General features: G+C 39.4%; 2 protein-coding genes across 4 annotated transcripts in view; one reads left to right on the top strand and one right to left on the bottom strand.

The window, feature by feature from the left end:
* LOC121948736 (filamin A-interacting protein 1-like) overlaps nt 1-25,304 on the top strand; it is a 35,113-nt gene extending 9,809 nt beyond the window's left edge. The window contains exons 2-6 of one of the 2 annotated variants that reach the window (XM_088083424.1): nt 4,560-4,801; nt 4,916-5,086; nt 6,235-6,413; nt 17,012-19,484; nt 23,727-25,304. In XM_088083424.1, the coding sequence (XP_087939550.1) occupies nt 4,560-4,801; nt 4,916-5,086; nt 6,235-6,413; nt 17,012-19,484; nt 23,727-23,861 (3,200 nt within the window). In that variant the 3' untranslated portion in view covers nt 23,862-25,304. Of the gene's footprint in view, nt 1-4,559; nt 4,802-4,915; nt 5,087-6,234; nt 6,414-14,733; nt 15,064-17,011; nt 19,485-23,726 lie in introns of those variants that run through there. The other variant, XR_015777672.1, reaches the window with a different exon arrangement.
* The window catches only part of cmss1 (cms1 ribosomal small subunit homolog), a 76,593-nt gene that overhangs the window by 17,239 nt on the left and 32,330 nt on the right, over nt 1-27,024 (bottom strand). Inside the window, exon 1 of one of the 2 annotated variants that reach the window (XM_042494173.2) lies at nt 26,090-26,247. The exons of the other annotated variant lie outside the window; for it this stretch is intronic. Within the exon in view, the coding sequence (XP_042350107.2) occupies nt 26,090-26,138 (49 nt within the window). The 5' untranslated portion in view covers nt 26,139-26,247. Of the gene's footprint in view, nt 1-26,089; nt 26,248-27,024 lie in introns of those variants that run through there. 2 annotated transcript variants of the gene reach the window in all.

Here is a 27,024-nt window from a genome sequence, read left to right as displayed (position 1 = left end):
AAGTCAAGTGAAATTCAAAGAAAATGAATAAATAAAAACAGTTCCCTGAGGTTTTATAAAGTTAATGTTCCTCCTATACTGACACTTTATTTGTAATTAGTTAATTTTACCAGCAATCATTAAAATAAAATACAGATACAGATAATATTCAATATGCCAAATATTGGTCCCAATAATTGGCCAGGCCAATGATCTGTCGACGCCTTATATTTATTTAGTTGATTTGTGTACCTATTAAAATCCAGAGAACTCAGATAGATTTGGTCGCCTGTCAATGGCGCCATATCCCCTTTACCTCCCTCTGGTTGCTGTAACTTCTGGGGACACACGGGAAACGCCAGATGATACATCGCTGTAAATCATACAATGTCACAAAATTTTACTCAACAGTAATAAAGCATTTTTTTGGCACACTGACACAGCACATTTTTTTCATTAGCTGAATTGCATTTTGCAATACAGTTATCCAGTAAACCTAATTTCTTGATATGATATTTAAATATTGATCCTGCTTACAACAATGTTCTACTATGATTAGTGGCTCATGCCAGCCACCAAGCTAATTTGAGTCTAATTCTGTGGGAAACACCTTTCAACATGTTTATGAAGTTCTCTGGATTTCCAACACATTCATTCATTTGTGGCAGCCCGCCATGACCAAAACCTCTGCCACCATGTGCTGATTTTATATTTTAGGAGCTGGACCATTAATTAAGAACACTATTGGAATATATACTGTTCCACTATGCACTGCACCACACTCTTGGAGTGCAGAGCAAAGGGAAGTTTGCTAACATCCATGTAAGATGAATAAATGTGAAGAGACATGACTAAATATGATGTGAATCAAAAAATAAGACATTTTTCTAGACTGTGAAGACAACTCCCATGATCCCCCACTACTTCACAATGTCCAAGTCCTTATTTTGTTCTTGTTTTGATTGAGTGGCAGAAATTACGCATTGTGCATTTAAATAACTGATGCAAAATAAAAACCTAAAGAAAAATCTAAACGGTAAAAAGAAAAATATATATCTGCAAGCTGGATTTAGTAAAAACTCAAAACAACAACAAATATCTCCTTAGCCAGTAGTTGCATTATATACTGTACAGCTGAAGAACCTCAACTTGGGTTTTCTGTTAAATACAGAGATGGTTTGAAAATGTCAAGGAAATGGCTTGACAATTCATTAGTCCTAGCCAGTGACCATTATTTTACTGTGAAATACCACCTGTGTGCATGTGTAGACATGTTTTCTTAGTTAGGAAGGAGTGCAGTAACTGAGATTGTTTTTTGGAAGAGTTTAATGGTTTGTTCGGAGAGCAGCCGATGCCCTTTTAAGTTCGACAGGGCAGGCAGGAGGGATGCAGGCATGCTGCCCTGGGTGGTGTTCAGATAAATAAACAGAGGTGGCCAGCAACATGTGCAGCTGCCAACCTGCCTGCCAGCGGACAGTCCTCAGTGGGGCAACTCTGGCAACCATTATTAAGGCAAACTCTGGCTTTAAGCCAGAACTTAAGTTCAGAGGTATTTTCACATGCCTGGCATCGAGTGGGAGTGTGCGTACATGTGGGCTTGTCTAGACGCTGTGAGCACATGAGAAGAACACAGTCTGACTAATGCCATCTGTGTGTGTGAGCGAGAGAGCGCGCTGTGAGGTGTTCAGACACCATCACCATTAGTCAATTGAAGGCCAAGAGCAAGGACACAGAGGCACGTGTCTTGGCTTGACTACTCACATTAACAGCACTATCAGATGGGCAGAGAAAAGAAATATATATACATACACACTCATATCCAAGGAAAACAGGCCCCAAGCCACTGCAGAGCATACGTGCCAAAGATCACCAGCTCACATCAGCTCTACCACATGCCGTCATCTTGATCTGTACCAACCCGCGGCTAAACCTGTTTAAACGGACTGATGAAGGTTCTCTTTAATCCTCCACCATTTTCTTCCAGTAAATCTGAGCCTCTGGACAAAGAGTAGCACATTAATGTGTCAGCTTCCCACATTATGTGTTCAAGGACCATCAGAAATCCAACAATAGTTTCTATTTTAACAGCTTGTGACTATGATAAGTGGTGTAATTTTGGCATTTTTTTAAAGAATATATGCATTCCAAATGCATCATGTATGTACGTGCCCACAGACAAACGGACAGACTAAAAATTTTAAAAGAAAAAAAAAAACACAGAAAATGTCAAACTTTTCTAGAAAAATCGCCCAAAAATGTACTGTTACTGTTAGGTATTGTCACATTATATTAGTTGGGTTAGGTTTTATTATTATGTGAATGTGAGCAAAGTACAGTAATGTGCAAGATGTGTTACACATTCGTGGCTTTATTTAAAGTTAAAGGACATCGAGTGTTAAAAATAAACACCAGAGTTAATGTTCAATAACTGCATGATGTTGTGAGGGCCAATGAGTAATCATGTTTAATAATTGTGATTATTATTTTTGCCATAATTGAGCAGCCCTATTACACACAATACATTTCCATGATTTTTCCAAAACTTTTAATAATTTTTACTAGTTCCATGACTTCTCCAGGCCTGGAAAGTGTGATTGTGAAAGTCCATGACTTTTCCAGGTTTTCCATGACCATGGGAAAACTGACTGTATAAGTACAAGTCTTGATAGTTTAGAAGTGACCTAATGAAAACTCCTCAGCATTTGTGTTAAGAGCTTCCATCATCCCTTCCTGTCGCTGAAAACAAGTGGACTAAAGGAACGCAGGGACAGCTGAGACAGCTTCATCTGTCTTCCTGATTGATAGTGAGAGGGTATCAAGAGGAAGGGAGGGAGGCTGAGATCGTCACTCTTTCTTTCCACACAGGGGCCAAGAGAAAATACTTCTACGCAGACACCATCTATTAAGTAAGCCAACACTCTCACAGCAGCTGAGAGACAGTCCTGGCTTGAACCAGCTGAAGGGCTTGCTTTCTTTTTGGTGTTTCTCTCTTGCACAATGTTTGTCCCTTATGTACGGGTGTTCATCTTGTTTAGAGAGACTCAAGGTTGCTCTCAGCCCATGTTGACAACAAGCAGATGCTGCATGTCTGCATGAATGTATGCTTGTGTAAGAAAAAGAAGACAAATAGCGGGGAGAGAAAGAAAGAGTCTCATTGCTTTTCTGTTCAGTAACAGAAACTCTAACAGCAGTAAAATGTCTGAGGAGGTCTTAATAACAGTCTTAAAACAAATGCAGTGATATTAAAGACCTCCAGACTTTTTTGTAAACCTCGCCTAATTGCTCTCTTGCACTTTCCACTAGAGCTGCACGATTCTTACTAAAATGTAAACAGAATTGACTTCACGATTCTCTCAAAAGATCCTTCTTTTTCAACAACAATATATACTGCACTCTTAGGTGCTGAAGTCAAAAAAACACTTCAAGATGCTCACTGTTCAGACATGGCTTTAAACAACAAATCATTGTGCTTGAATTATAACATATATCAAAGTGCTGGATTTACACTGAAAAGTCTCTTGTAACTAAAGAAAAAACAAAAAAACCTTCAAGTCTCTCTTTGTCTCTTAGTTTAGAGCATCAAAGTGATGAACTTATATGCTGCTGAATACAGCTTTAGAATAAAGCTCTGGAATTCAAAAGGCGCTAAAATATTCCTTTGACATGCTGATTTCCAATGTTTTAGCTAACTAGGCACTCAACTAGTGTTATTGGTGTTTACTAGCTGTAAAACAATGAATGTTTCATTTCCTATGCATTATTTAGAATAATAGTCCCTTGCTGTTTTATTTCATAGCTTTTACTATAAAGTAGCCAGAACAGGAAATATTGTTTTTTTAAAATCTGCAGCGACTTAACACAAATTGAAAGTGAAAAAGGAGTGAGTAAATCTTCGTCATTTAGAAATGAGATTGCAGATGTGAGAATCGTGAGATTGTGATTTTATTCTTTTTCGATTAATCGTGCATCCCCAAATTCTACAAGGTGAGAAACACAATGGCTTTTCGTAACTTATCGAAAGAAACCTGACCAATAGCTAGGGAATAAAAGGCGTTTCCAGCCACTGTGAGAGTTTGGCCTTGAGAAGCAGATCTGAAGAACAGAGCGATTACGTCATTTTTCACTAATATGAACCTGCTTGCTTTCTGTCTCTAAATATGGGATGAGAACACTGAGTTAAGGAAAGCTGGCAAGCTAATGCCATTTAGCTGATTTGCTTCAATAACACACACATGCCACACACACATATCTCGCTCTCATGTGGTCAGTAATCATGGTCCTACTTTCTGGCAACCTTCAGCCCTTTTGTCTGCCAAGCTGACAGTGATCGCTGTGAATGTGCTAAGAGTAAGACTATGAGATGACATAAGCCTCACACAAAGTAATGCCAGGCGCAGGCCGAACCGTTTCAGTAACACTAACTGTGATGACAAGAAGCCTTCTGACTTTGGATTAGCCCGGAGAGGTTTATATAATCTGCATCAGCCGGTCATTATTAAACTCACACAATAACCACTTGTACTGTAAAGACGCAAAGCATGACCCTGTTTAACCACGTCCAATTATTTCTATTTCTCCAGCTCCTCCTAGGAGAGCCATGCACCCACTTGGTAAAAGCATCAAAATGATCACTTGGAGTCAAGATGATCTCAAGAAAGACAGCCCAGAGCCTCCTTTTCACTCTGCGCAGCCCTCAAAAATCACTATTCAGAGGGCCAACAAGCATGACAGGAGGGAAAGATGGGAGCACAGACACACAAGAGAAGAGCTTTCCCGTGATGACTTGTTGTTTCTGCTGAGTATTCTGGAGGGAGAACTACAGGTAGGATGACTTGTACACATACACAAAAGTCTCAAACTGTACAAACTGTGAGTGTCATCGTCATAAGATGCTGAAATTAAAGCTAGCGTTCTACTGCAATGTTTGTCACACCAGGCAAGCGATGAGGCAATTGCCATGTTGAAATCGGAGAAGATGGATTCAGCTCTACTGGGGACCCAATATGGTTTCAGCAGACCGGAGAAGGTGCTCCGTGCCTTGCAGAGAGACTCCCTCCGGGCCCAGCAGGACCACCAGCAGGATGTGTACGAAAAACCAATTGCTGAGGTACCAACAGCCAATAGTGAGACACCAGACACCATATGGAGCGGGTGATCAAATTTAATGAGGGGAATGCATTAGTGTCTGACAACAGAGCATCTATTGCTGCTGCATCATTGCACAAATTTGTTATTTTGCACTACAGGTGTTACATGTGCTGGATCTGTTCTTCTGCAATGATTATAATTCTGTAAATTGAAGGATTTTTTTCCACAGATTTATTTCTTTAGGAGAACAAGTTTTTAATGGAAACTGAAAAACTGTGGAGTATCCTAAGTAACCAGCACATTGTGTCAGTAATGTTGTAGTAAGAAGAAGCAGTACTGTTTTGATTTTAACTTATTAATACATTACATCAATAACAAGTATTTATCAATACTTATTTTCCACGGTATCGATACACAGGTACAAGCTGTACTTTCTGATATAGCCTTTTTATTTTTTTATCTTTAATAAATAAATAAATTTAATGCCCACAATGTCAACTGTCAAGTGTGCCACAACAAAGTCCCCCCTTTATACTGCCCCTGCACTTTTACGGCGACGGCTGTATCATGACACTCCAGTGTGATCATACACTGTATTGCGGCATCCCGCGATCAAAGGAGGCAAGACGGGCGACACGATTAACAAATGAGCATCCGCCTCTATAGTGTGACAAAAAACATATGCATCAGCAGCACTTTCTAAACAATAACTATGGCATAACATGTCAATCACCATCATTTACCCTCTCTGATATATAGCAGCTGATCTCTGCCATTGCCTCAGCTCCCGAACATCATCCTTTTCCCAGTTTACGGACATATACGGCCACTGTTATTGTTCTTTGAATTAGCTGCAATGCTAACAGCTGCCATTCAAATCTTCCGCAGTGGGTCACACTTCTAAATATGTCATCAAACCCTCACACTCCTGAAGCCCATGGTCACATCTTTCTGGCTTTACGTTGTACACACACCTTGTTTCAGGGCCTGCGTTCCAGGCTCAGAGGCGAGACCACTGTCCCCACTTTCTGCGATTGGACGGTATATACAACAGCAAGGCAGCATTTCAGATTAGTTTGTGCGTAATTTAATATTTGACCACTAATCAATGTATCGATTAACCTCTATTCACAGCCCCATGTGTTGTTTTCCCTTTTTTCCCCTCAGCTCAACCACTTGGCAGAGACCCAGAAGCGCTCATCTGAACGGATGCAGCAGCAGCTCCTAGAGGTATCCCGCTCTCACAGCGACGCCCTGCACAGGCTGGACGAGCAGGAGAGGAGCCACAGGGCTTTTGTCCACAAGAGCAACTGTCTCACTACTCTACTGGAGGAGGACAGGGAGAGGTTGGTGCACCAAATCCTAGAAGTTCAGATGAACGCCGAAGCAAAGACAACATTTATATCTCCTATTTCCTACTAAATCGGTAGCCTGCCTTGAAGCTAGACTTGTAGAAACATCCACGCCTTTCAGAATCCTGATGTAAAAGAGATGAGGATTTACAGGCAGCGTAGAGGAGGCTAAGGGATTAAAGTATTTCAGCGCACTGGAACAAGCCAGATCTGAGCTCTGTGATGTACACTTGTGCAGGCTTAGATTCTTTTAGTCTATGTTGGTCTGTAATGCTCTTCATGGCTGAGTGAGAGAGCAAAGGCGCTGTTGGCTGCTGCATTTCTACCACCCCCACTGTATGCGACCTCAGGACTGTACTTAGAGTTACTCCACTCAGACACAGTCCATTACATCCTGGACTTGGTTAGACCTTGCGGCCAGCCTGGCTCTGTTCACTCTCCCTTGTAAACACATAAACATGCACTCACATGCAATTACATGTACAGTCTAAATTGGCACCCTCCTGCCCAATTCAACAATACCGCACAGCACAGGATGAAGCCTTCTTCTAAACCAAGTAAATGGGCTGATGGTTTGCTTGTGGGCAGAAAGATTCCCTTCAGAAATAGAGAGCATATTTAGATGTGGCCGATGGGTACAGCTAGGTCTAACATGAAGGTGGTCACTGGTTCTTCTATGCAATTTGAGGCCAACAGTGGGGCTGTTGTGTCGAAGTCCGGGTTGTCTCGGCTCATGTACCCTCAGAGTCCACTCTGTAATCTAGCTGCGTTCAGACTGGACCCGCACTGGGCTTGAAGCCTTGGGAGGAGACTAGTTGTCTGCATCTGTGTGCCAAACTGAAAACATTTACTGATCCACTGCAGGCACACACACGCAATTAAAGACCAAAAATAGCCACGCCAGTGGAGTGATTAAGTTTACTAGAATTCTGCCTATTCAAATACAATGTGGAAACCCTAAACATGCACACATAAAGGCTTTGTGGTTCATCTTGGCCTAATGATGATTAATACATGAGTAGACAGCATGTCTGTGGTGCAGTTTGAACCCTGCGTGGCTCATGCATTCCTGAGTGTTTGAACGCAGTGGATTTTCATCTCCTGCCTGCCCTCCTTTATGAATTCCTTTTAAGAACATGCGTCGAAAACATCACACTTGAACTTATCACATGAACTGAAGTTGCAACGTTAGGTTGAGCTGTGGGTCAGTGAGTTTCTGTTTGTCTCATATCAAAATAACTTTTACCCCTTTCCTGATTTCCCTTTCTAAAGCTGAAGCAATTGGACAATTAATCAATTAGTCGTCTAGCAGAGCCAGCCCTATCTCCTGGAAGTTCACATTATTATTCTGCTATAAGGGGGGAAATAATTGCTCTGGTTTGTTTGTATTTTTTCAAGAAATCCCAATCGTCTTGGGCGGCGCTAAGCTTAGGACACAGGGACGGTGTGCTGGCAAAATAATGGTGAGGAAGAACTTGTTTTGGTGGAACACTTGCTCACTGGACCCATTAAAACCCTTGCTGGCTGTATGTGGCTCATGCAGAACATTATTACAACAATATCCTAGAAGCTTGTGATAAGTGCAAAGGGTCAGTACAGTGGTGAAGTCATCTGTTGCATGCCGCTGCCAGAGTTAAAGGACATAGTAAATCAATTTAGACGGGCCACGTCAGAAAACTTGTTGTTGAACTTGTTGAAAGTTGTTAAATTTGTTGTAGATCTTTACAACAGTTTACAGAAATTCGTTCTGTAAAAAGCAGACATGACTTAGTGCATGCTCTTTGTTAAATCTTGCCATTTTCAGCATGTGGATTGTTAGCTCTGAGTTTAAAGAAGTTTTTTTACTGTAGTAAATGGGATTTTGACAATAGTAACCCACAGATAAGGAAGGGAGAATGCCAGCAAATATAGCCAGCCAATGGAAGATTTACAGCCACCGTCTACATACAGTGAGCCAGACTAATCGATTAATAGATCACCATAACATTAATCGTTAACTATTCTGATCATCAATGTATTATTTCAGGGTTTTATTTTCAAGCAGCAATGCCAAACATGACATAACTTTGGCCTCTTAATTTAGTAGATTTATTGTTTTACTTTTTCTTTTAAATTTCTTAGGGTTTTAGATGTCACATTAGGCTTTTGAAAATTCTTTTGTCATTTTAGACTAAATTATTCAATTAATTGGGAAAATATTCAGCAGATTAATTAAAGTAATTTTTGCAGTTCTACTTCTATCTCTTAAAACACCATAAATGGCCTTCTCCTCATTGTACACTCACAATCGATCCACACAATAATGCTCTTTTGCCTGTATGTATTTATTTTTTTCCAGAGGCACACTTGAAAAAGAGTTTATATTCCCCTTCTTTGTGTTCCCAACTGTGCTTCAGCTTCGTTGAGCTTGGCACAAATAGGTTTGAGCTGAGTCAATGCTTGCATTTATCCACAAGGTAAACAACACGAGGCACATGGCGATACAGCATGTCCCTTTCATCTCCCTCTCCATCCTGTCCTTCTTACATCTCGCACTGCAGTAGCCTAAATATTTAACTGAAAGAATTTCCACTCCTCCTCCAAATCCTCTTCAACTATCTTTCAATCTCCCTCCCCGTTTCTTTTCAAAGCGTATGCTCTGAGCCAAGAGAGCCACTCAGCCCGGCTTAAAATCAGCGCCCCTCTCTCTTTTTCATTTCCCTACAAAAGTAGGTCCACAAGGTGCCATGTGCAAAACAGATGACCTGTTTTAGCAGTGAACTATACGGTAAATTCCAGTCACGGCATATAATCACTTTTTGCCATACTATGATCCCTGTTGCGTGTCAAAGGATGATTACATCTGCACATCACAATGCAGCAATCTGGTTGTTCCAACCTCAGCTATCAGAACATGCTCTAAGTCTGTGTGTGTTTCCTATGGCCTGTCACTGGGCTGACAGCATCTCAGCATTAACCGCACACACATGTTGAACACACCAAAGACATCCATACTCTCATCTGTTCACTTAAGTTCTGAATCACACATTTTCACAAACTCTACGCTGCACCCGCAAGCCACTTTTAAACTAGATCATGTTTTCACACCCCAACTGATGTGGCCTTCTCATCAATACATCATCAATGAGTGCTACAGATGTAGGAACGGAAAGCAGATGATCTGAAAAATATTATGGTAACACTATGAAGACCACATCTATAATGCATTACGAAGGCATTCATAGTGAGTAACTATTAAAACATTATAGGGGGGTTAGGGTTATGATGATTTCTAAGTGACAAGTGTCTTAAGGATGACCTTGACCAGTTAGAAACTAGAGGTTGACTGATGGGGCTTATAATGCATTATAAATATATACACTCACCTTTACAGTTATCAAAAATCAACTGTAATAAGGACTGATAGTGTGCTATAACAGTCCATGCATTATCACTGAATGTGTTAAACAAAGTGAGGTATATATTGATGTAATTTATACTATTATAATGTCTCATTGGTGTTGTTAAGTAAAGTGTAATCATCCACATGCATTTATGAGAATCTATGCTGCATCATAGGTGATTAATACTTACCATACACTAGTATACTTTGAAAATACTTTTAAAACACTTCAGTCTGACACTGACATCTGCAGACAATGTGTCAGAGATTTTAGCCACAGAATCAGATTTTGCAAAGACTGGGGAACTTTCAGGGTCACTATTTGCAAGATTGTTAACTTCAAAAAGAAAAAAAGGTCAACAGAAACTATTTTCAACCCTAGAAACCTGCAGTGAGTGTGCCATATGCTGTAGCTAGCTAGCTAACCACTGTCCCCATCCCAAACAGGCTATATGCAAGCTAAATTAGCCATTGTCATGCATTATGAATGCATTGTAATTCACTACGAATGCCTTCATAATGCATTATAGATACATAGAAAGTGTTACCGGCTCGGTAAAGCTGTACTTAGGTACAGCTGGGCCACATGCTAAAGTAAGAATGGTAAAATGCTTTTCCTCCCTCACCAGCCCAAAAACAAACAAACAAACAAACCAAAAAATGATAATCTAACAAGTGGCTGATTAAAAAAATTTGAACGTTTACTTGCCAACTGGCCTGTGGACAAACAAATTACCTTTGCACCCTGCCAGTAAGCACCAAACACAAAGTACAGTTGACATTGATGGGAATTCCAGAGAATTTTTAAAGACCAATTTAATAATGATACTTCGGAAAAGGAAAAAAGGTAAAGGTGAATATAATCGCTGGTGGAGGCTGCACAACCATTGGCCACTATCAAAGCCAAGTTCCACTCAAGTAATATGTCCTATTGGTGCAGATCAATCAGCCAAATGATAATTCAGGTGAAAGTCATTAGTTTCACATGTATTTGGTCATAAACCAGTATCTGACAGATTTAAATTCCAACCCTATGATGACAGACCAGGGGATCACCAAAGTTATTAAAAATCATCTTGGGGGAAACATGAATGTTTGCACTTAATTCCATTACAATCCATCAAATTTCAATTTCACATCCATAAACATCCCAAACACAGCAATGAAGAATAAAGAAAATCAGAGAGTATCTGCAGAAAAATACAACACCACACACTTCTAGTGGGTCGTAAGTGTAGACTAAGAAGGATTATTTCTGCATGAACCTATACATTGTTTTTAGGGTAATCCTGCATAGTTTATCTTTAATGACTGATATCGCGATCACTAGAGCTGCTCCACTAGCATGACTAACAAGCAGTCAATGAAGAAACAATCTGGCTTGGTTAGACATGGTGGAGGAAACATTTTATAAATTTTGCTCAAAGGAAAAGGACCAAGTAAATTTGGCTGTGCTGTAGCGGAAACCGACAGCTGTTCTGTCCATCCCTCACACTCAAACACATCCACCATCTGCCGGCTCAGCCAATAATGTGTCAGAAGAAGATGTGCATAAATTACCATAGGCGTCTGGCAGTACATCGCAAGCTGTTGAGCCCATTTATTAGCTATACCAAGCATATGAGGTCAGTGTATTCATTCCCTCAGTTTTATTAAACGTGCTGATAAATGAAGAGGAGAAAGCCAGGAAAGACTGCCTGAGCAGCTGCTTTTCTTTTTGTGTCTTTAATATGCCTTCTCTCTGACCCTGTACAGCATCATGCTTCGTACAACTGGAGGATTTGTCAAATGTAAGCAGCTAAAAAAAAAACTCATATCTTTAAATTACACCCCTGGATGAAAATAAGAGCTATGACAACAGAAGCGAGAGTGCTCCTCTCATATAAGGGGCAACGTTCGAGGCTTTTCTTGGAAATGCTTTTGAGGGAACGGATCATGCTTGTAATTGAGGACAAGCGCCGCAGATTGCCAACCCCTCCTCTAAGCAAAACAGGACCTCATGAACTCTGGTTTGGGAGTTGGTCTGTTGAAAAGAACTGCAAAGAATGAGGAGCATTTCTCTTTACATTCCCCAATGAGAGAGGTATCTTATCATACTGAGACCTTACAAAAGAGTCTTTAGTCGAGGCAGAATAATCAAGCAGGTTGATGTATTAACCGTACTCTTGTCTGATCTGCAGCCTACTGGGGCCCATAGCTGATAATCAATTTGAAAGCGCATAGGGCAAAGAGCAGCAAGACTAATTTATTAGTTTTTCAACAAAACATTACAATGGAAACCACCTATAGTGATCACATCTGCCTGGGACAAATTGATCACTTAGTGAATCATTATTATAATCTTTTTTTCTCTTTTTCTTTATTTCTCATGTAGATTACCATCTAATTGACATTTGTTTGTAATATTAATATAAAGTCATAAAATGAAACTACATAAACTTTGCTATGTACTAAATTTTGCTGGCTGTTTCAAACTACAGTATAGTTGTTTAGGAGGGCATTAATAGCCAGCCATGGCTGTTTTTTGTTGTTTAATACTCAAAATAGCCAGATAAGTTTCGCTGCTGTATCTTGTTGGCGTGTTTTTGGCTGTTTGTTGTAAAACCGTTTTTCATTGAGAGAAAATTACAAAATTTTTCCCATCATGATTCATATGTGCATTCAGATGAGAAGTGCAGTCAGATGAAAGAAGACTGATTTACCATCAGGCAATATTAATGGGAGTAGGGATCTTCCTAAAAACTAAATTTGCTGACATTTAAATTGAAGTTTGAACTTAGACTAGTCCACTAATCTAAAAGCAAGACAACACTCAGAAAGCTATAAAATTGAGCACATTAAATTTATAAGAGTAAACATTGCCTGAAAAAATGTGTGTATATTAAACGAGCCATCTGAAATCATTAATCACATTTTTCAATGACCAAATGCCACTAAAATATGCAGCTCTTTTCACATTATCCTATAAAACATGACAATAACTCACAAAATACATTAACTGAAAACAATATTGTTAAGGAAAATAAGTTATGAAAAGTGCTTGATTCGCATTTTTAAACAGAACCGAACCACGGCAGCAACGTTCCCATATACACTGTAGACCCGGCATCCCTGAATTAAGGTGTGACAGGTTTGACAGGTGTGACAGATGTGACTGATGTGACGTGACACAACAGCATCGGCCACTAGTGTGATGTGGTATTAACATGCCAATCACAATCATTTACCTTCTCTGTTATATGGCTGGTGATCTCGTCCTCTGTTCGAAGGAGCTTCCGGACCGCATTGTTTTCTTTTTTTTCTGACATTTATGGCTGCTGTTCTTAATTTTGAGTAAGCAGCTAGTTGTTTACAGCGGCTTTTTAAATCTTCAGGACATGTAATTGAAACATTACACCTCCCCACCCACAGTCAAGTCTTTCTGGCTTTACGTTTTACACAAACTTCATATCGTATTCATTTTATTTTTTCTTAAACCATGTTATAGAAAAATGACAAATAAGTCTACCTTGTACCTTGTTACTACTTCCATTCCTGGCTCTAAGGTGAGACAACTCTGTCCCCCCTTTACACAATCGTACATTACATACAGAACAGCAAGGCGGCATAAAGGTGCTTTACAATAACAACAAAAGTGTCAAAGTGAGACCTGATCAAACGATGTGATAAGTGATGAGAGAATCTCTTAATGTTTGAAAACTATTCTCCTCCTGTAATGTGTTGTGTTAGCACAGATCCATTAAATCTGAAGCTGACAGAAACTTTCTATAACCATGGAGAAACTGTTTGCAACCTATGCTCGGTCTTTTCTGAGGCACAAATGTTTGGCACTCTTGCACAGCCTTTTATTGCTTTCTTTAAATATCTGAGCAATCTCTAAGTTTTCATGTCTGGTGTGAAAATGCTCGAGAACATAAATGTCTAAAAGTGAAGTTTAAGTGTGTCTTTAAGGCTGTTTTGTACATTCTTGTGTGGTGACGACATGACACAGGGGAAATAGCTCTCCTTTAATTGGGGACTAGACGGGTTTGCCTGACAGAAAGAAATACCACCAGAGGTATATTTCCCAGTGAACGCTGGAATAGGGAGCCAAACTGCGAGTGAGTGCTCCTGCAGGGAAACATGCGTCACACACAGACCTACATGTTTGTTTTCTCCTGCAGCAGCACTATCATCTAGCAAGATTAAATACCATTTATTTTTCCATTATGATTTTTGTCATTCTTGTTGTGACAGGCGAGACTAGTAGTGAGAATAATGAGAGTATAATCTGTCATCCCTCTCTGCTCCACTGAGCACACAGATTTGACTTGTGTAATGCCGTGAGAGAACAACAGAGTTACAGAAGAAATTGATGATGGCAAAAGAAACGTAAAAATGGGAGTTACAAAAGCAAAATTGCAATTCATACGACAAAAAGCGAGAAGACAGAGAGAAGAAGAAAGAGATAGAGATGCAGTGTGGGGAGGAGAGAGAGAAATACAGACATATGGATGTAATTGAGGGCCTATGAACTGATGATGTCATCTCACAGTCAGGTTATCAGGCCTCAGGCAAAGCAGCTACAACTCACAAAACATGTCTCTCTTCTTAAAACACATGGGAACGCCACACACGCACACACACACACACACACACACACACACACACACACACACACACACACAATACAGTATGCATGATCTACAGTTCCTATGACATGCCAAGTTAGGCCTAGCACTTATGCAGGCATGGTTAACATGTTTGCTCAGGCTAATCCTGCAAACTGAGTGTTAGCCTCTTGAGTTTGAATTATGATTAAAGCTTTAGTTTTCTTCGCACACTCACACACACACACACACACACACACACACACACACACACACACACACACATTCACAAACACATTCTGTCCTTCCCATTAGCCTCTTTGGCATGGCTACACAATGACCTCATCTGGAATGGGCTGAACTCCAGTAAAAAAAAACACACACACACACACACACACACACACACACACACACACACACACACACACACACACACACACACACACACTGAGAGCAGTAGAGCCTGTACAGTCCCATATAAGGACTTGCTGATGATGTAATGGGCGCCACTGACTGCGAGTGAGACTCAGTGTGCAGAGCACTTCTCATAATGTTTGGTTTTCCGGATGGAATGTCCACATCACTGGGATCTCCGGGAAAGGGAGAGGTGAAGGAGTAGAGACGATTTATTCTCTGAGGATTGTACAGGACAGAGGCCAACGGCACGGCACAGGTAGGAACAGTCACAAGACTTGTGAACAGCGGAGAAGATATAATGCGTATTCCGAAACTTTTGTCACTCAAAAACTTGCTTTTTAACTGCAAGATGAGTTACGGGCAAAGTAAGTGCTGTCCAGCTCTGCATAGATCCGACAGAAGAACAATGCCAAGTTTAAATCAACTGACAGTGCAATTCTAAAAAGGTGTCCAAGTTGTAAAGACAATACATTAAAACTCACTGAAACTTTTACTATGAAAATGTAATTCTTAAGTGATACACTTTACAATTCTTTAGCTATTTAAAGCAGCACTACTGATAAGCCAAGGCAACTAAAAGTAAGACCACTTAAAAACGATCCTGAGCTTCAGAAGTGTACAATTTTTACAATCAGTTTTGAGACCAGTGGTCAATTCCATTTGGGAACATTAAGATCTCTAATTTAACCCAATCACCGAAACACACTACAGCTATAGGTGATATGTATCTTATTGCAAAACTACAGGATCTCTAAATGTTTTATTTATAGATCATGTCGTCTTAAAAAAAAACACTTAAAAACAATATGCAGTCTCATGATTTAAACTTAACATTAGCTATAGATCTTATCAACAAATCAATCTTATCCACAAAATTCACTAATGCTTATGAAATTGTAAAAAGGAAAAGAAAAAAGGCTGTGAAAACATTTTCTTCACAGAAAAAACATGCTACTAAGCATGTAAATCTGACCATAAATGCAAGGAGACCTGAATGTCCGCACTCTGGTTACTTCCAGTATGCAACCAGCATCAAAGAGTCTACATACTTCTATGAGACTGTCTAAAAACTCAACTGGCAACAGATAACTTTGAAGTGTGTCTCGCTTGCAATAACACATGAAAAAATGTACAGTGTGTATTAAGTGCATTTCTACATTGCTGGTATGCAACTGGGGAAATGCCGGGAGTGACAGCGCTTGGTAAATGTAGCCTGTCTGTAATTACTTATGGAACAGGGGGGGAATTCCTGCCTTTCCTCGCTGGAAACGGGGTGGCATTGGAGGTGCACAGGAGGAGGGTGATTGGGTGCAGCGTTGAGGGTACTCAAGGGTAGAGGAACTTCTTAATTAACAAACGCTCCCTGCCAAGGGACCATCTGCCATGATTGTCTAAACATTGTAGGGAAGGCATGCTGGATGGAGAGAAGTGCGAAACAACATGGAGTTACATGAACATATCTAAATGTTTTAGGGTTTAACCCTTTGAAACCTGAGCATATTAGTTTAAGGTCTTCCAAAAACAAAGGGAGAGGACAAGGAGCATCTTAAAAAGACATGGCCAAAAAATTAGCAACAAATGTGGAAAAAAAACAGTTACAAGAAAATCACTTGGGGAAAAAAGGAAAAAAGAAGTCAAACATAACAAATCTCCCTCTCTCTCTCTCTCTCTCTCTCTCTCTCTATATATATATATATATATATATATATATATATATATATATATATACATATATATATATATATATTTCTGTTGCATTATTCAAAATATAAAATAATATAATTCTAAATATAGTTTTCTGGACATGATTTACTAATAATCCTCCCCTCTTTTTTAAAACTAATTTTCTTTTTGAAGTGTTCACTTGCAGCGTGTGGGACATTTCTTACCAAGTTACCCCCCCCCAAAACAAATTCAGCCAAACTGTTTAGGTTTGAAAAGAGAAAGTTGTGCAAAAGAGAAAAAGTATTACTAGCTTCTGTAGAAGTTCAAATAGGGAGGAAAATGTGATTCAAATTCTTCTGAAAATTTAAATAAATGTTTATGCTGGAAATATACAACTTAGGAAATTATTTGTGTTTAAAAGTTTTGGCCAAGAGGTTAAGAATAAACACTACAAAATGTCCTTGGAGGCTGAAATATGAGTCAATTACACAATAAAACCAGGCCACAACATAAGTTTGACATTTGTTTTTTCTCTACAGACTCAAGCTGCTGATTGTGAAGGAGAGAGAATACCAGGAAAAAAAGGAGAAGAAAAGTGAAAGAGAAGTATCAACTCTCAAGGACGAGCTGACCAAGCTGAAAGCTTTTGCTTTGTTGGTTGTGAAGGAGCAACGGAGCCTGAGCGAGCTGCTGGAGGAGCAGAGGCATCGTGTCAAAGAATTGACCGCCATCACTGACCACATCAAGCAGGAGGTCAGTGCAAGTGCACAGAAAGAGGGGCTCAAATCCCTGCACCTCAATCAAGTTTCCATCTTCCACCAAAGACACATCATGACAGCCCCGAGCCTGCTGTCAGAGGTCGAGGTCCTGAGGAGGAGAGTCGTGGAAATGGAGGGAAAGGACGAGGAGCTGATACGCATGTGGGATCAGTGTCGAGACCTGGACCGCAGACTTGCGAGGGAGACGAGCCACTGCCGCAGCTTGAAAGTTGAGGTGGATAAACTCAATGGCAGGATCAGTGAACTGGACAGGTTAGAGGAGGCTTTAGGTAAGAGCAAGCAGGACTGCAGTATTCTGAAGGGCAGCTTGGAGCGAGAGAGGGAGGCGAGTAAGATGCTGTCCGGTGAGCTCGACACTCTGAAAGTTCGGGTGAGAGAGCTGGAGGCCAGTGAGGGCCAGCTGGAAAAGAGCGAGGCGGTGATTAGGCAGGACCTGGCCAAGCTCAGGTCGCTGACAGTAGCTTTGGTGGAGGACAGAAAGACCATGGCCGAGAGGCTCCGCCAAGCAGAGGAGAAACTCAACAGGAAGGAAGGAAAAAGAAACGAGCAGAGCAATTTGGCAACAATGACAGAAAGACTGAGAGAGGAGAGGCAGCAGGCACTGAGGTCAAAGGTAGATTTAGAGGAAAGGATTAAGGGCATAGCAAAGGAAAAACACGAGCTCCAAGACAGACTAAAAACAGAGGAGGAGAGGAACGGAGAGCTACAGAGCAAAATAACTATAATGAAGAAAAGGTTACAAGTTTTGGAAAACAGGAAAGAAAAAGAGGAGAAGTACAGCTCTATTCCAAATCATCAATGCCAAACAGAGGACAACAAGGTCAAAGAACTGACCCGGGAGCTGGATAGGCTGCGAAAACGACTGCAAGACAAGGAGGTGTTGGAGGAAGAACTGTTGAAGGTGGAGGAGGACTTTGAGTCACTGCAAAAGAGGTTCAAGGATGAACAGAGGAGGACTCAGGCTCTAACAGAGGAGCTGGAGGCTGCAAAGAGGGAGCTCTCCAGGTACGAGCAGGCAGAGAAGCAGGAGGTCAGCCAGGAACACCTTCTCCTTTGCCGCCTTCAGAAGGAGCAGGTGAAGTCCAGACTATTAGGCAGAGAGGTGGACGCCCTGAAGGAGAAACTCCAGAAGCTGATGGGAACCGAGGAGTCCATCTGCAGAGTTCAGACGGATCACTCCGTGCTGCAGAGAAAACTTAACCAGCAGGAGGCCAGTAACAGAGAGCTGGCCAGAGAGATGAAGGAGCTGAGTAGCGAGCTGGACAGGCATAGACGAATCAAGAGTCTTTCACCTGATGCAGACAGACAACACTTTTCAGATATTCATCAAACCACCAAAGAGGTTCAGACTGAGCCTGCAGACTACAGCGAGAAACTAGATGAGGAGAATGAGGATCCAAACCACAATGCAGAAGTCATAAACAGAAGAAGCTCTCTTGTCAACAACATGAACAGCTTAAACAGTGCAAATAATAACATCAGTCAATACAGCAGCCATTCAGCCAATGGCATGGATATGCACCAAACGGTTAACGGAGAGGTGATGATGTTAACGCACACACCAGGGCAGCCCTTGCACATCAAAGTAACCCCACACCATATACTCAACACAGCCACGCTCGAGATCAGCAGCCCCACCGGAGACGCAGCAACATCTTACACCAGCACAGCCGTCATACCAACAACCGGCGCCTCACCGAAACAGAGAATTACCATCATCCAGAACTCAGCTCTGTCTGCAGTTAATACTAAAACCCCGCCTTCGAGCCCTGACCGCACCGTCTCCCCACTTGACAGTACACCCATGTCTCGGGTTTTAAGTCCAAATTCATCACGCTCTGCAACCCCTGACCACAACAACTCCCCCATTCAGATCGTAACAGTCCGGACCTGTTCTCCAGAACCAGAGGCTGCACATCAGACAGTCTTTTGCAAGACGCCAGAGCGGCAGAACACCTGGCAGCATCAGCGGTCCAACAGCACCGACACGAACCCCAGTATCATCGCCACGGAGGATAACAAGATCCATATCCATCTGGGGAGCCCCTATATCCAGTCTCTGAATGGTATGACCCACAGCATCCCGCAGCCTGTTGGGCCATACTATCTTCGACATGAGCAACGGACTCAAGTGCTTGCCAATGGATGTCATGTCAAAGGCGTTGGCAAGATTACAAGTAGCATAACGATATCACCTGCTACCTCTGCAGCTTCGCATTCCTCGAATATTACAGTAAGTGGCCTTTGTGATTAGGTGAAGATGTATAGATTATAAACTAGACTTGATGTCCCGATCAAGTTTTCTTTACCACGATCTGAGTCATTTGCAATACTTAGTTATTAAGTTATTAAAATCAAGCCAGTGTTTGTGCTTGACACTTTAATAGCTCTACAATGCAACACAAGAAAAAAGGGCTGCATTAAAATTTTTGGCCAGAGTTCCTAAGGTTTTTTTTATTTTTATTTTTACAAAACAACTAAATATATTTTTACATGCCTCTTAAAACAATTCTGCATAGTGTTGCATTTTTTAAACATAAAAATAACTAAGTAAAGAAAATAATATGTCTTTAGAAATTGCTCTCAGTTCCTCTTAGTACAGCAACTCTTTTTTAAATAAAATAACCAAGTAAACAAACTAAATATGTCTACAGAAAATACTCTCAAACCCACTTGTTGCATTGAAATAAAAGTAAGGAACACCATAAATGAGTAATATAATCACAATTCCACTTCCAAGTCATGTTGTATCTTAAGGTTAATATTCACAATCACAGCAATAGAAATCTGTCACAATTCTGTTCATTACAGGATTATAATAAAACCAGTTTACTAAAAATGAACAATAAAAACTTCAGTTCCACTTGAATTGGCTTAGCAGTTTCAGTTGAATATGAAAAAAATAGTTTCTACTTATTGGAGTAGCAGCATTACAATAAAACCTAAATATCTGCTGCAAATCGTGCTCTCTGTTCTCGACACCTTTGTGACGGCGCACGCAAACAAAGGATCGTGCAGGGCGCACGCTCAAAATACCCAATCCCGATCAATTAAACAATGCGTTGATCAGGCCCGATACTGATTCTTCCAATTCAATCTGGAAATCTGTTCTCAGTCACATTCATGGACTTAACAACAAAAACACTTTCTCTAATGAGTACCTTAAGTTTGTTGTGTTTGTAACAATCGTCAAATAAATGCTTTGTCGTATTTGTCCTACTGGAGTCTTTGTAAAATCTAATTGATGCAGTTATTGTGTGCCTAGACTGACTGACTTTAACAACCCTTTAATTATTCACTGTATGACATGTGTGTCTCCTGTATGAGAGCTAAGTGAGAAATCATTGCAACCAAATGTGTGATTTTTTTTTTTGCATTTTTCTGTTTCATTAATGTGCTTTTTTTCTGTTCATTAAAGTGCTTGTGTTGATTTTCACCTTGAATTCTTTTGAGAGGAGCTTGGCATCAACAAATCTAATAGGTTGCCAGCCAGTTTAAATGCAAAACAGTTGGAATCAGAAAAGACAAAAAAATAATGGTTTGATGTTTTTTTTCCCTCCTGGGCTAACTCCACACTGCACAGCGCTGCAAATCCAACACATATCTGATCATTTTGTGTTTGCAAAGTTTGATTCAAAAGTTGAGTCACCCACTATCTCAACCACAGAAAATTCCTCACAACTCTGTATGTGTGTATGTGTGTGTTTAAATGAGTGTGAAACCACCTTCAGATATGTACTGGAAAACTCAGCTCATGTTTTTCTGCCACAATAAAACTTGGATCACCTAGTGGTGAGGGGGCTGTTCGGGTTTTATGGTGGACAGACTACTAAAAGCTTTTTCTTTGCCTTTTTGTTGGGTCACAAATTCTGAACATAAATTGTATTTACCAGAGCCTAAACACACTTCTTAAATCCCCTTTTTACTCTTGCATAAATCCATTAAGAAATTTAATTAGTTTTTCCTTATTAACTGACAAAAAAACTGCTTTGCGATTGGAGCAAGGAGCAGCAGTTGGCATACCATTGCAGGTCAGTCTTGTTTTGTTAGCCACTTCTGTTACCACAGCAGGCAAAGCATTTAGCACACGCCATCTCCTGCCGGCTAAACCTCACAAAGCAGACAAATGATGGAGTTCAATTCATGGGTCGTTTCGATTTGTTTACTTTTCTGATTAGTTATTTAAATCTTCTTATCTTAAAAAAGGATGTGAAGCTTGAAAGTATCAGACTGAAAATTGGTCAGTGGTCTGAGAGTCACTTAACCCTTTCAATCATGAGCAAATTGGCTTGATTTCCTTCAAAAACATGGGGAGAGAGTGACAAGTAACTTAACAAGAAATGGCAAAAAAAATCAGCAAAATAAAACGTAGAAAAAGGTTGTGAGCAAATTATCTAAAAATAAGCATAAAAAGTAAAAAATAACAACAACAACAAAGAAATTGGTATCAAGAAAGTGCTTAAAATATATATATTCTTTTTTCTGTATATAAAATAATTATTTTTGAATTTCTTTTTCTGGAACTTTTTCCATCATTTTTTAATAATTTTCAGATCATTTGCTTACTGCCCTTTTTTTCTAAATTTTGAATTGATTTATCTGCTGATCATTTCCTTGATTAGTCATTTGGTATAAATTATCAGAAACTAGTGAAAAGTTTCTTTATTTACTTTTACTATGATGTAAACAGCAAAAAGCAGGAAATCTCCATATTTGAGAGACTGAAAAGAGCATGTATGTAAAAGCATGTAAAGCGCTTCGGTCGACATTTGCTGTTTTTAAATGTGCTCTATAAACACACTGACTTGACTATTTAGGTCAGCCAATTCCTTTAAATAAATTTCAACCCTAAAAAATAAATCATAGTCACAGATCAGCTTTTCAAAACGGTCAACACCACTAACTGCATGGTGAAATAGTGTGGCAGAAATAAATGGCCTGTTAAAAAGCTTCAATACAAGTCGTGATGAGCTGTGTCATCTAAATAAGAAACTAGCTGTCAGTGTTGGGGGACATCATAAGGCTGGCAGAGGCCAAGCATAGCAGGTATATGATAACAAACATGGGGAAACATTAACCACGGTGACATCACCGGTTGGCAAGGTGGGAACCAGATGAGGTATTTGATGACAGTTTTGGGCAGACTGGAGCGTGACAGAGGCCTCGTGAGAAGATCTGTCATTAGTGTGAGAATTTAGCCACAGGACACATTGCCATAACAGTCATGCTGCTTCTCACGAATCTGCTCTTAATTGTTAAGACTTCAAAGTCAGTCCCATGCTCTATCTAACAGACTTCAACTCTCCTTTTCTGTCTTGTCAATTTTCAGTCAGCCTCACAGCCTTTTCTGTCAAGCAGTGCATACAAATGCGAGTAAAGACGAGATGTCAGTCAGGGGAAAAGGAGCCAACCAAAAAAAAAAAAAAGATGCACACATCTTCTGATATAAAGGGTACATGATGTGTTACATTGATGCTTTTGTGGATGCTTTTTTTTATGATTTTCACAAAAGGAAAAATGCCTTTGATAGTAGCTCATTGCCCCATGGTGTGGCTAAAGCGTCTAAACAAAACTTGTGACCATAAATTCCACTTTCAAAAGTGCAACCCCCAACACAAGCAACAAATGCAACACTAACATGTAAATAAAACTGCAGGGGGCTGTGCCACAAAGCCAGTTGAACAGAGCCAGGCTCTCTTTGACTGAGCTGGCTTGACATCCCCCCACAGCCTCGTTCAGGGATAACAGGTATGAAAAAGGTGGTTATCAACTGTGTTTACTCAGGCTTTCTGCTTAAGGCTCTGGGCATGTTCACATAAAACAAGTAAAGTGAAGCATTCAGCATGTCATTTTAAACTTAAAAATTATTCATCGTGTGCTGCCTTATTCCACCTTCAAAGAATATTAAAAAGGTTTTAACATAAATAGCAACACTGTTGTCGACACTGCTGGCGCATTTCAGCTGATTTGAAGACGATACTCACAACATAATCTGCTCCTGACCAGGTTAAGTTTGCCACAAAGTAACCATGGTGATTTAGCCAGGTTAAAAGAGAGCATCCTTTGTAGCTCCTTAATAGTATTTTTTTTTCTTTTAAATTTTTAATTATTTATCATTTTCTTTTTCTTTCATTTTCAGAGGCAGTTGTATAAATATTTTTTAGCATTTCACTATCGTTGTTGTGGTGGATTATTGTGCTCCTTCAGGGACTATATGCCTGGTGCTATATTTATTGTTGAATGTTGTACTTTACTTGTCTTATGTCTTGTTGTTGTTTGCTGACCATGGTGGCAAATGAGTTTCGCATTTGGGGATTTAAAAAGTTAATCCCATCCAATCCTAGGACAGAAAACTATGGCTTTAGACTCTTTATACATCACTAAAACACAAATCTTGCTTTGTGTCACAGCCCTCAAGAGTGAATATTTGGTGAACAACTCCTCATAGACAATTATGCCTCTTTTCTCCTATCAGATTCCACTGCGATTGCTGAAAAAGCCTGGTGCAACAAGGATTCCCAAGACCAAAAGACCAAGCAGCAGAACTCCCAAAACAGGACAGAAAAATGCAAAATCTACCTCACTACATACAGGGAAGACACTGACCTAAGAATGCCCAACAGGCCTGCAACTGCAACACGTTCAGCACGACAGCCAATGTTACAAAACAACAACGTTTATAACAGAAAGTATATTGAAGAATTGTGATAGTAATTCAGATATCTAGGCAGTATCAGGATACTGGGGGGAAAAAAATCATGAACAAGTGGCAATGAAATGACTACAGTACGGTATGATTCCACAACATTAAAAGACGTGTTACAAATGAGTTGTTTTCTTATATAAGTAGTGGGTGATGCCACACAGCCAGCAATCAAAACTCTGTCATTTTTCCTCATCTGTAAAGATAAAAAGCTGGACAGCAGACCATTCAACTTCAACAGGTTCTTTTGTCATCAACAGCACAAACACTACCTTATAATACATTAATTAAAAATGAGAACCTGTGAGAAATAGTAAAAAGTTTCTCTGTGCAGTTTAATTAAAGATGTTTGGAGGAAAATTTTGCCCACTTGTCATGTCATGATGCATATGGCCTTTGCCAATGATTGCTAAAACTGTTAATTGCATTTTACTTTCCCGAATGTGAACTTGCATCACATTTCTCTTCTGCATGAAAGTGCTGAGCTTGATATTTGTGCAAGTATGTGTTTATTTCAGTGGTGCAAGTATTTTTTTTTTAGGGATGTGCGGTAATAACAGCACATCATCAGTATCTGCAGATATTTGCTTTAACATGAAATGTTGGAATTGGCCAACATGCTGATCTATGCAGATTTCACAAAACCAATATTTGTTATTATTATTGGCAAAGTGAACAGGTAATAAAAAAACATAAAAATCTGAAAAAAAAAACACAAAATTGAGGTACTCAGGTAAAGTTTAAGTACATAAAATGCACTTAAATACAGTCAAGGTTGGACATTAGCACTAGCCACCAGCCAAATGCAGGTAAAATATTTTTAAAAAAAATATAATTGAGGGGCTGGCAGATTTTGGAATATGCAAAAAAAGTTAATGAACATGGAGTTGGATCTTTTCTCTGTGATGTTGAGAGATGTTACAGAAAGACCTATATTGTAAATTTTAATCATCTTATTGGGAAAAATGTTCATTTACAAGGCAACTGAGACAGAAACCTTAAACATCTACAGATTTAAGGGTTTCCTTAAACACCAGTTTATTTTGGAGGGATTTTATACAAATAACCAAGGTTACCTAGATAGATGGGGGAAGTTTATTGAGTCTGAGGAGAGATGATTAAGGATATATTGTCCTAATGAGACATTTATTGGTCCCTATTTTCAGTAAGAACGTCTGTCCGTCAAGCTTTTGTGACAACATGTAGATTTTGTGGTTAAACTATCTTAATGAAGTCCCTATGGGATGTTTATTTGTTTCTATTTTGTTTGTTTGTTTGTTTGATGTGGTCTGTTTGTGTTTTTTTTTTGGCTTGCACTTAATTAATAAAAACATGTTTTTAAAAATTTAATTTTAAACCCTGACTGCAGTACTTTAGTACTTTCCACAAGTGTTTTTTTTTGTTGTTGTTTATTTTTTGTATATGTAAGTAAGAGATAACGAGAATATGTCTTTTTGTTTGGTAAGTAAGATTTTATAGTTTCACCTCCTGAAAATACACTCTCAGCATCATCTTATTCTGCTGGGCACCGCAGCAACACTCTGCTGTCCAAAGCAATCAGGCCAATAATCCTTAAGGTACAGGACTGCCCTCTATTGGTATGCAGAGTTCATGAAGCTATGCGAGGAATAGCCGCAGGGAACTTCCTCTGTTGATGTTTGGGGATGAAGCCGGGCATGGCAGAATCCATGCAAAAAGTTGTGTATAAAAGAGAGCTAACTTTAAGTTTTAAGGTACAAACATGGCAGACAACGTAACAGCAACATTAACTTCACCATAATTATCCACTGGCATGATCCACACACACACATAACAACACACGTGTTAGCACGCACCTTGTGCTTTTAACAACCCGTGTTTACAAACACCCAACTTTCCCCATCCGCACATCCACAGGTGAACTACACAAACACCTGTCGCCATGGTAACAGACGTTACCGGTTCTCAGAATGTGGTTTAAGTTAACTTTACAGCCGCTTAGCTAACGTTAGCTTACAGTTAGCAGCTGACATTTCTCGTGACAGCTACCTGCTAACGTCGCTCGTTCACTTATAAACATACACCGAAAACGTCTCGTGCCACAAGTTTCCAGAACATTTTAAACGATATAATGGCAGAAAAGTTAAGCAAAATACCTGAATTAGCCTCGTGTGCCCACCACTCGTCACCCAAGTCGTCTCCCATGTTCCTCAGCTCAGCTCGCGGTGTGTCCAATCAAATCTACCGCTGAGAGAGCAAGGCGGTGGGTGTGTTCAAGAGCAGCACGTTCAAAACACTCGGTTCATAAGTTGAAAACAGGCTTTAAAATTCCTTTAAAATAATGTGGAGAAAAAAAAAGTTGCAATGAAATAATTTTATGAGGAATCAACTGTGCTTATAATTATGGTAATTAATTATAATTCACTTTAAAATTCCATATAAATAATGTGGAAAATATTGTTGGACAAATTTAATTTTTACTAGTAATCAACTTGAAAAAACATTTGTTCATAATTACAGTACATAACACTTTGAAATTAATTTTAAATAATGTGGAAAACATTTTTGGACAAATTTAATTTATACTAGTAATCAACTTAAAAAACCATTTGTTCATAATTACAGTACATAACACTTTAAAATTAATTTTAAATAATGTGAAAAACATTGTTGGACTTTTTTTTTTTTACAAGTAATCAACTTGAAAAAAACATTTGTTCATAATTATGGTAACAGTACATTTACACTTTAAAATTCCTTTTAAATACTATGAAAATCTTAATTCTTGCAAGGAATCAACTTTAAAATGTATTTTAATAAACATGGTCATTATGAACACTAGTTTTTAAGTTGATAACCCGTACATGTTTTCCACATTACTGAAAAGATATTCTAAATCGTTACATTCATATACGTTTTAAGTTAATTACCCCCATAAAATTAAGTTGTTCCAACATTTTTTTTTACATTAGTGCTAAATTTAGACAACTTTCATGATTATCTAAACCTCTAAAAACTGAAAAATTGTCAAAATTGTTTGATTTCTTTTGTAAACATGGGGACAACATAATGAGCAACCTGGCAAGCAATA

The sequence above is a fragment of the Plectropomus leopardus genome, chromosome 10 (genome assembly GCF_026936395.1).
Source record: "Plectropomus leopardus strain MGB_pleo_1.0 chromosome 10, ASM2693639v1, whole genome shotgun sequence".
Lineage (NCBI taxonomy): Eukaryota > Metazoa > Chordata > Actinopteri > Perciformes > Serranidae > Plectropomus > Plectropomus leopardus.
This window is presented reverse-complemented; position numbering and strand designations above follow the sequence as displayed.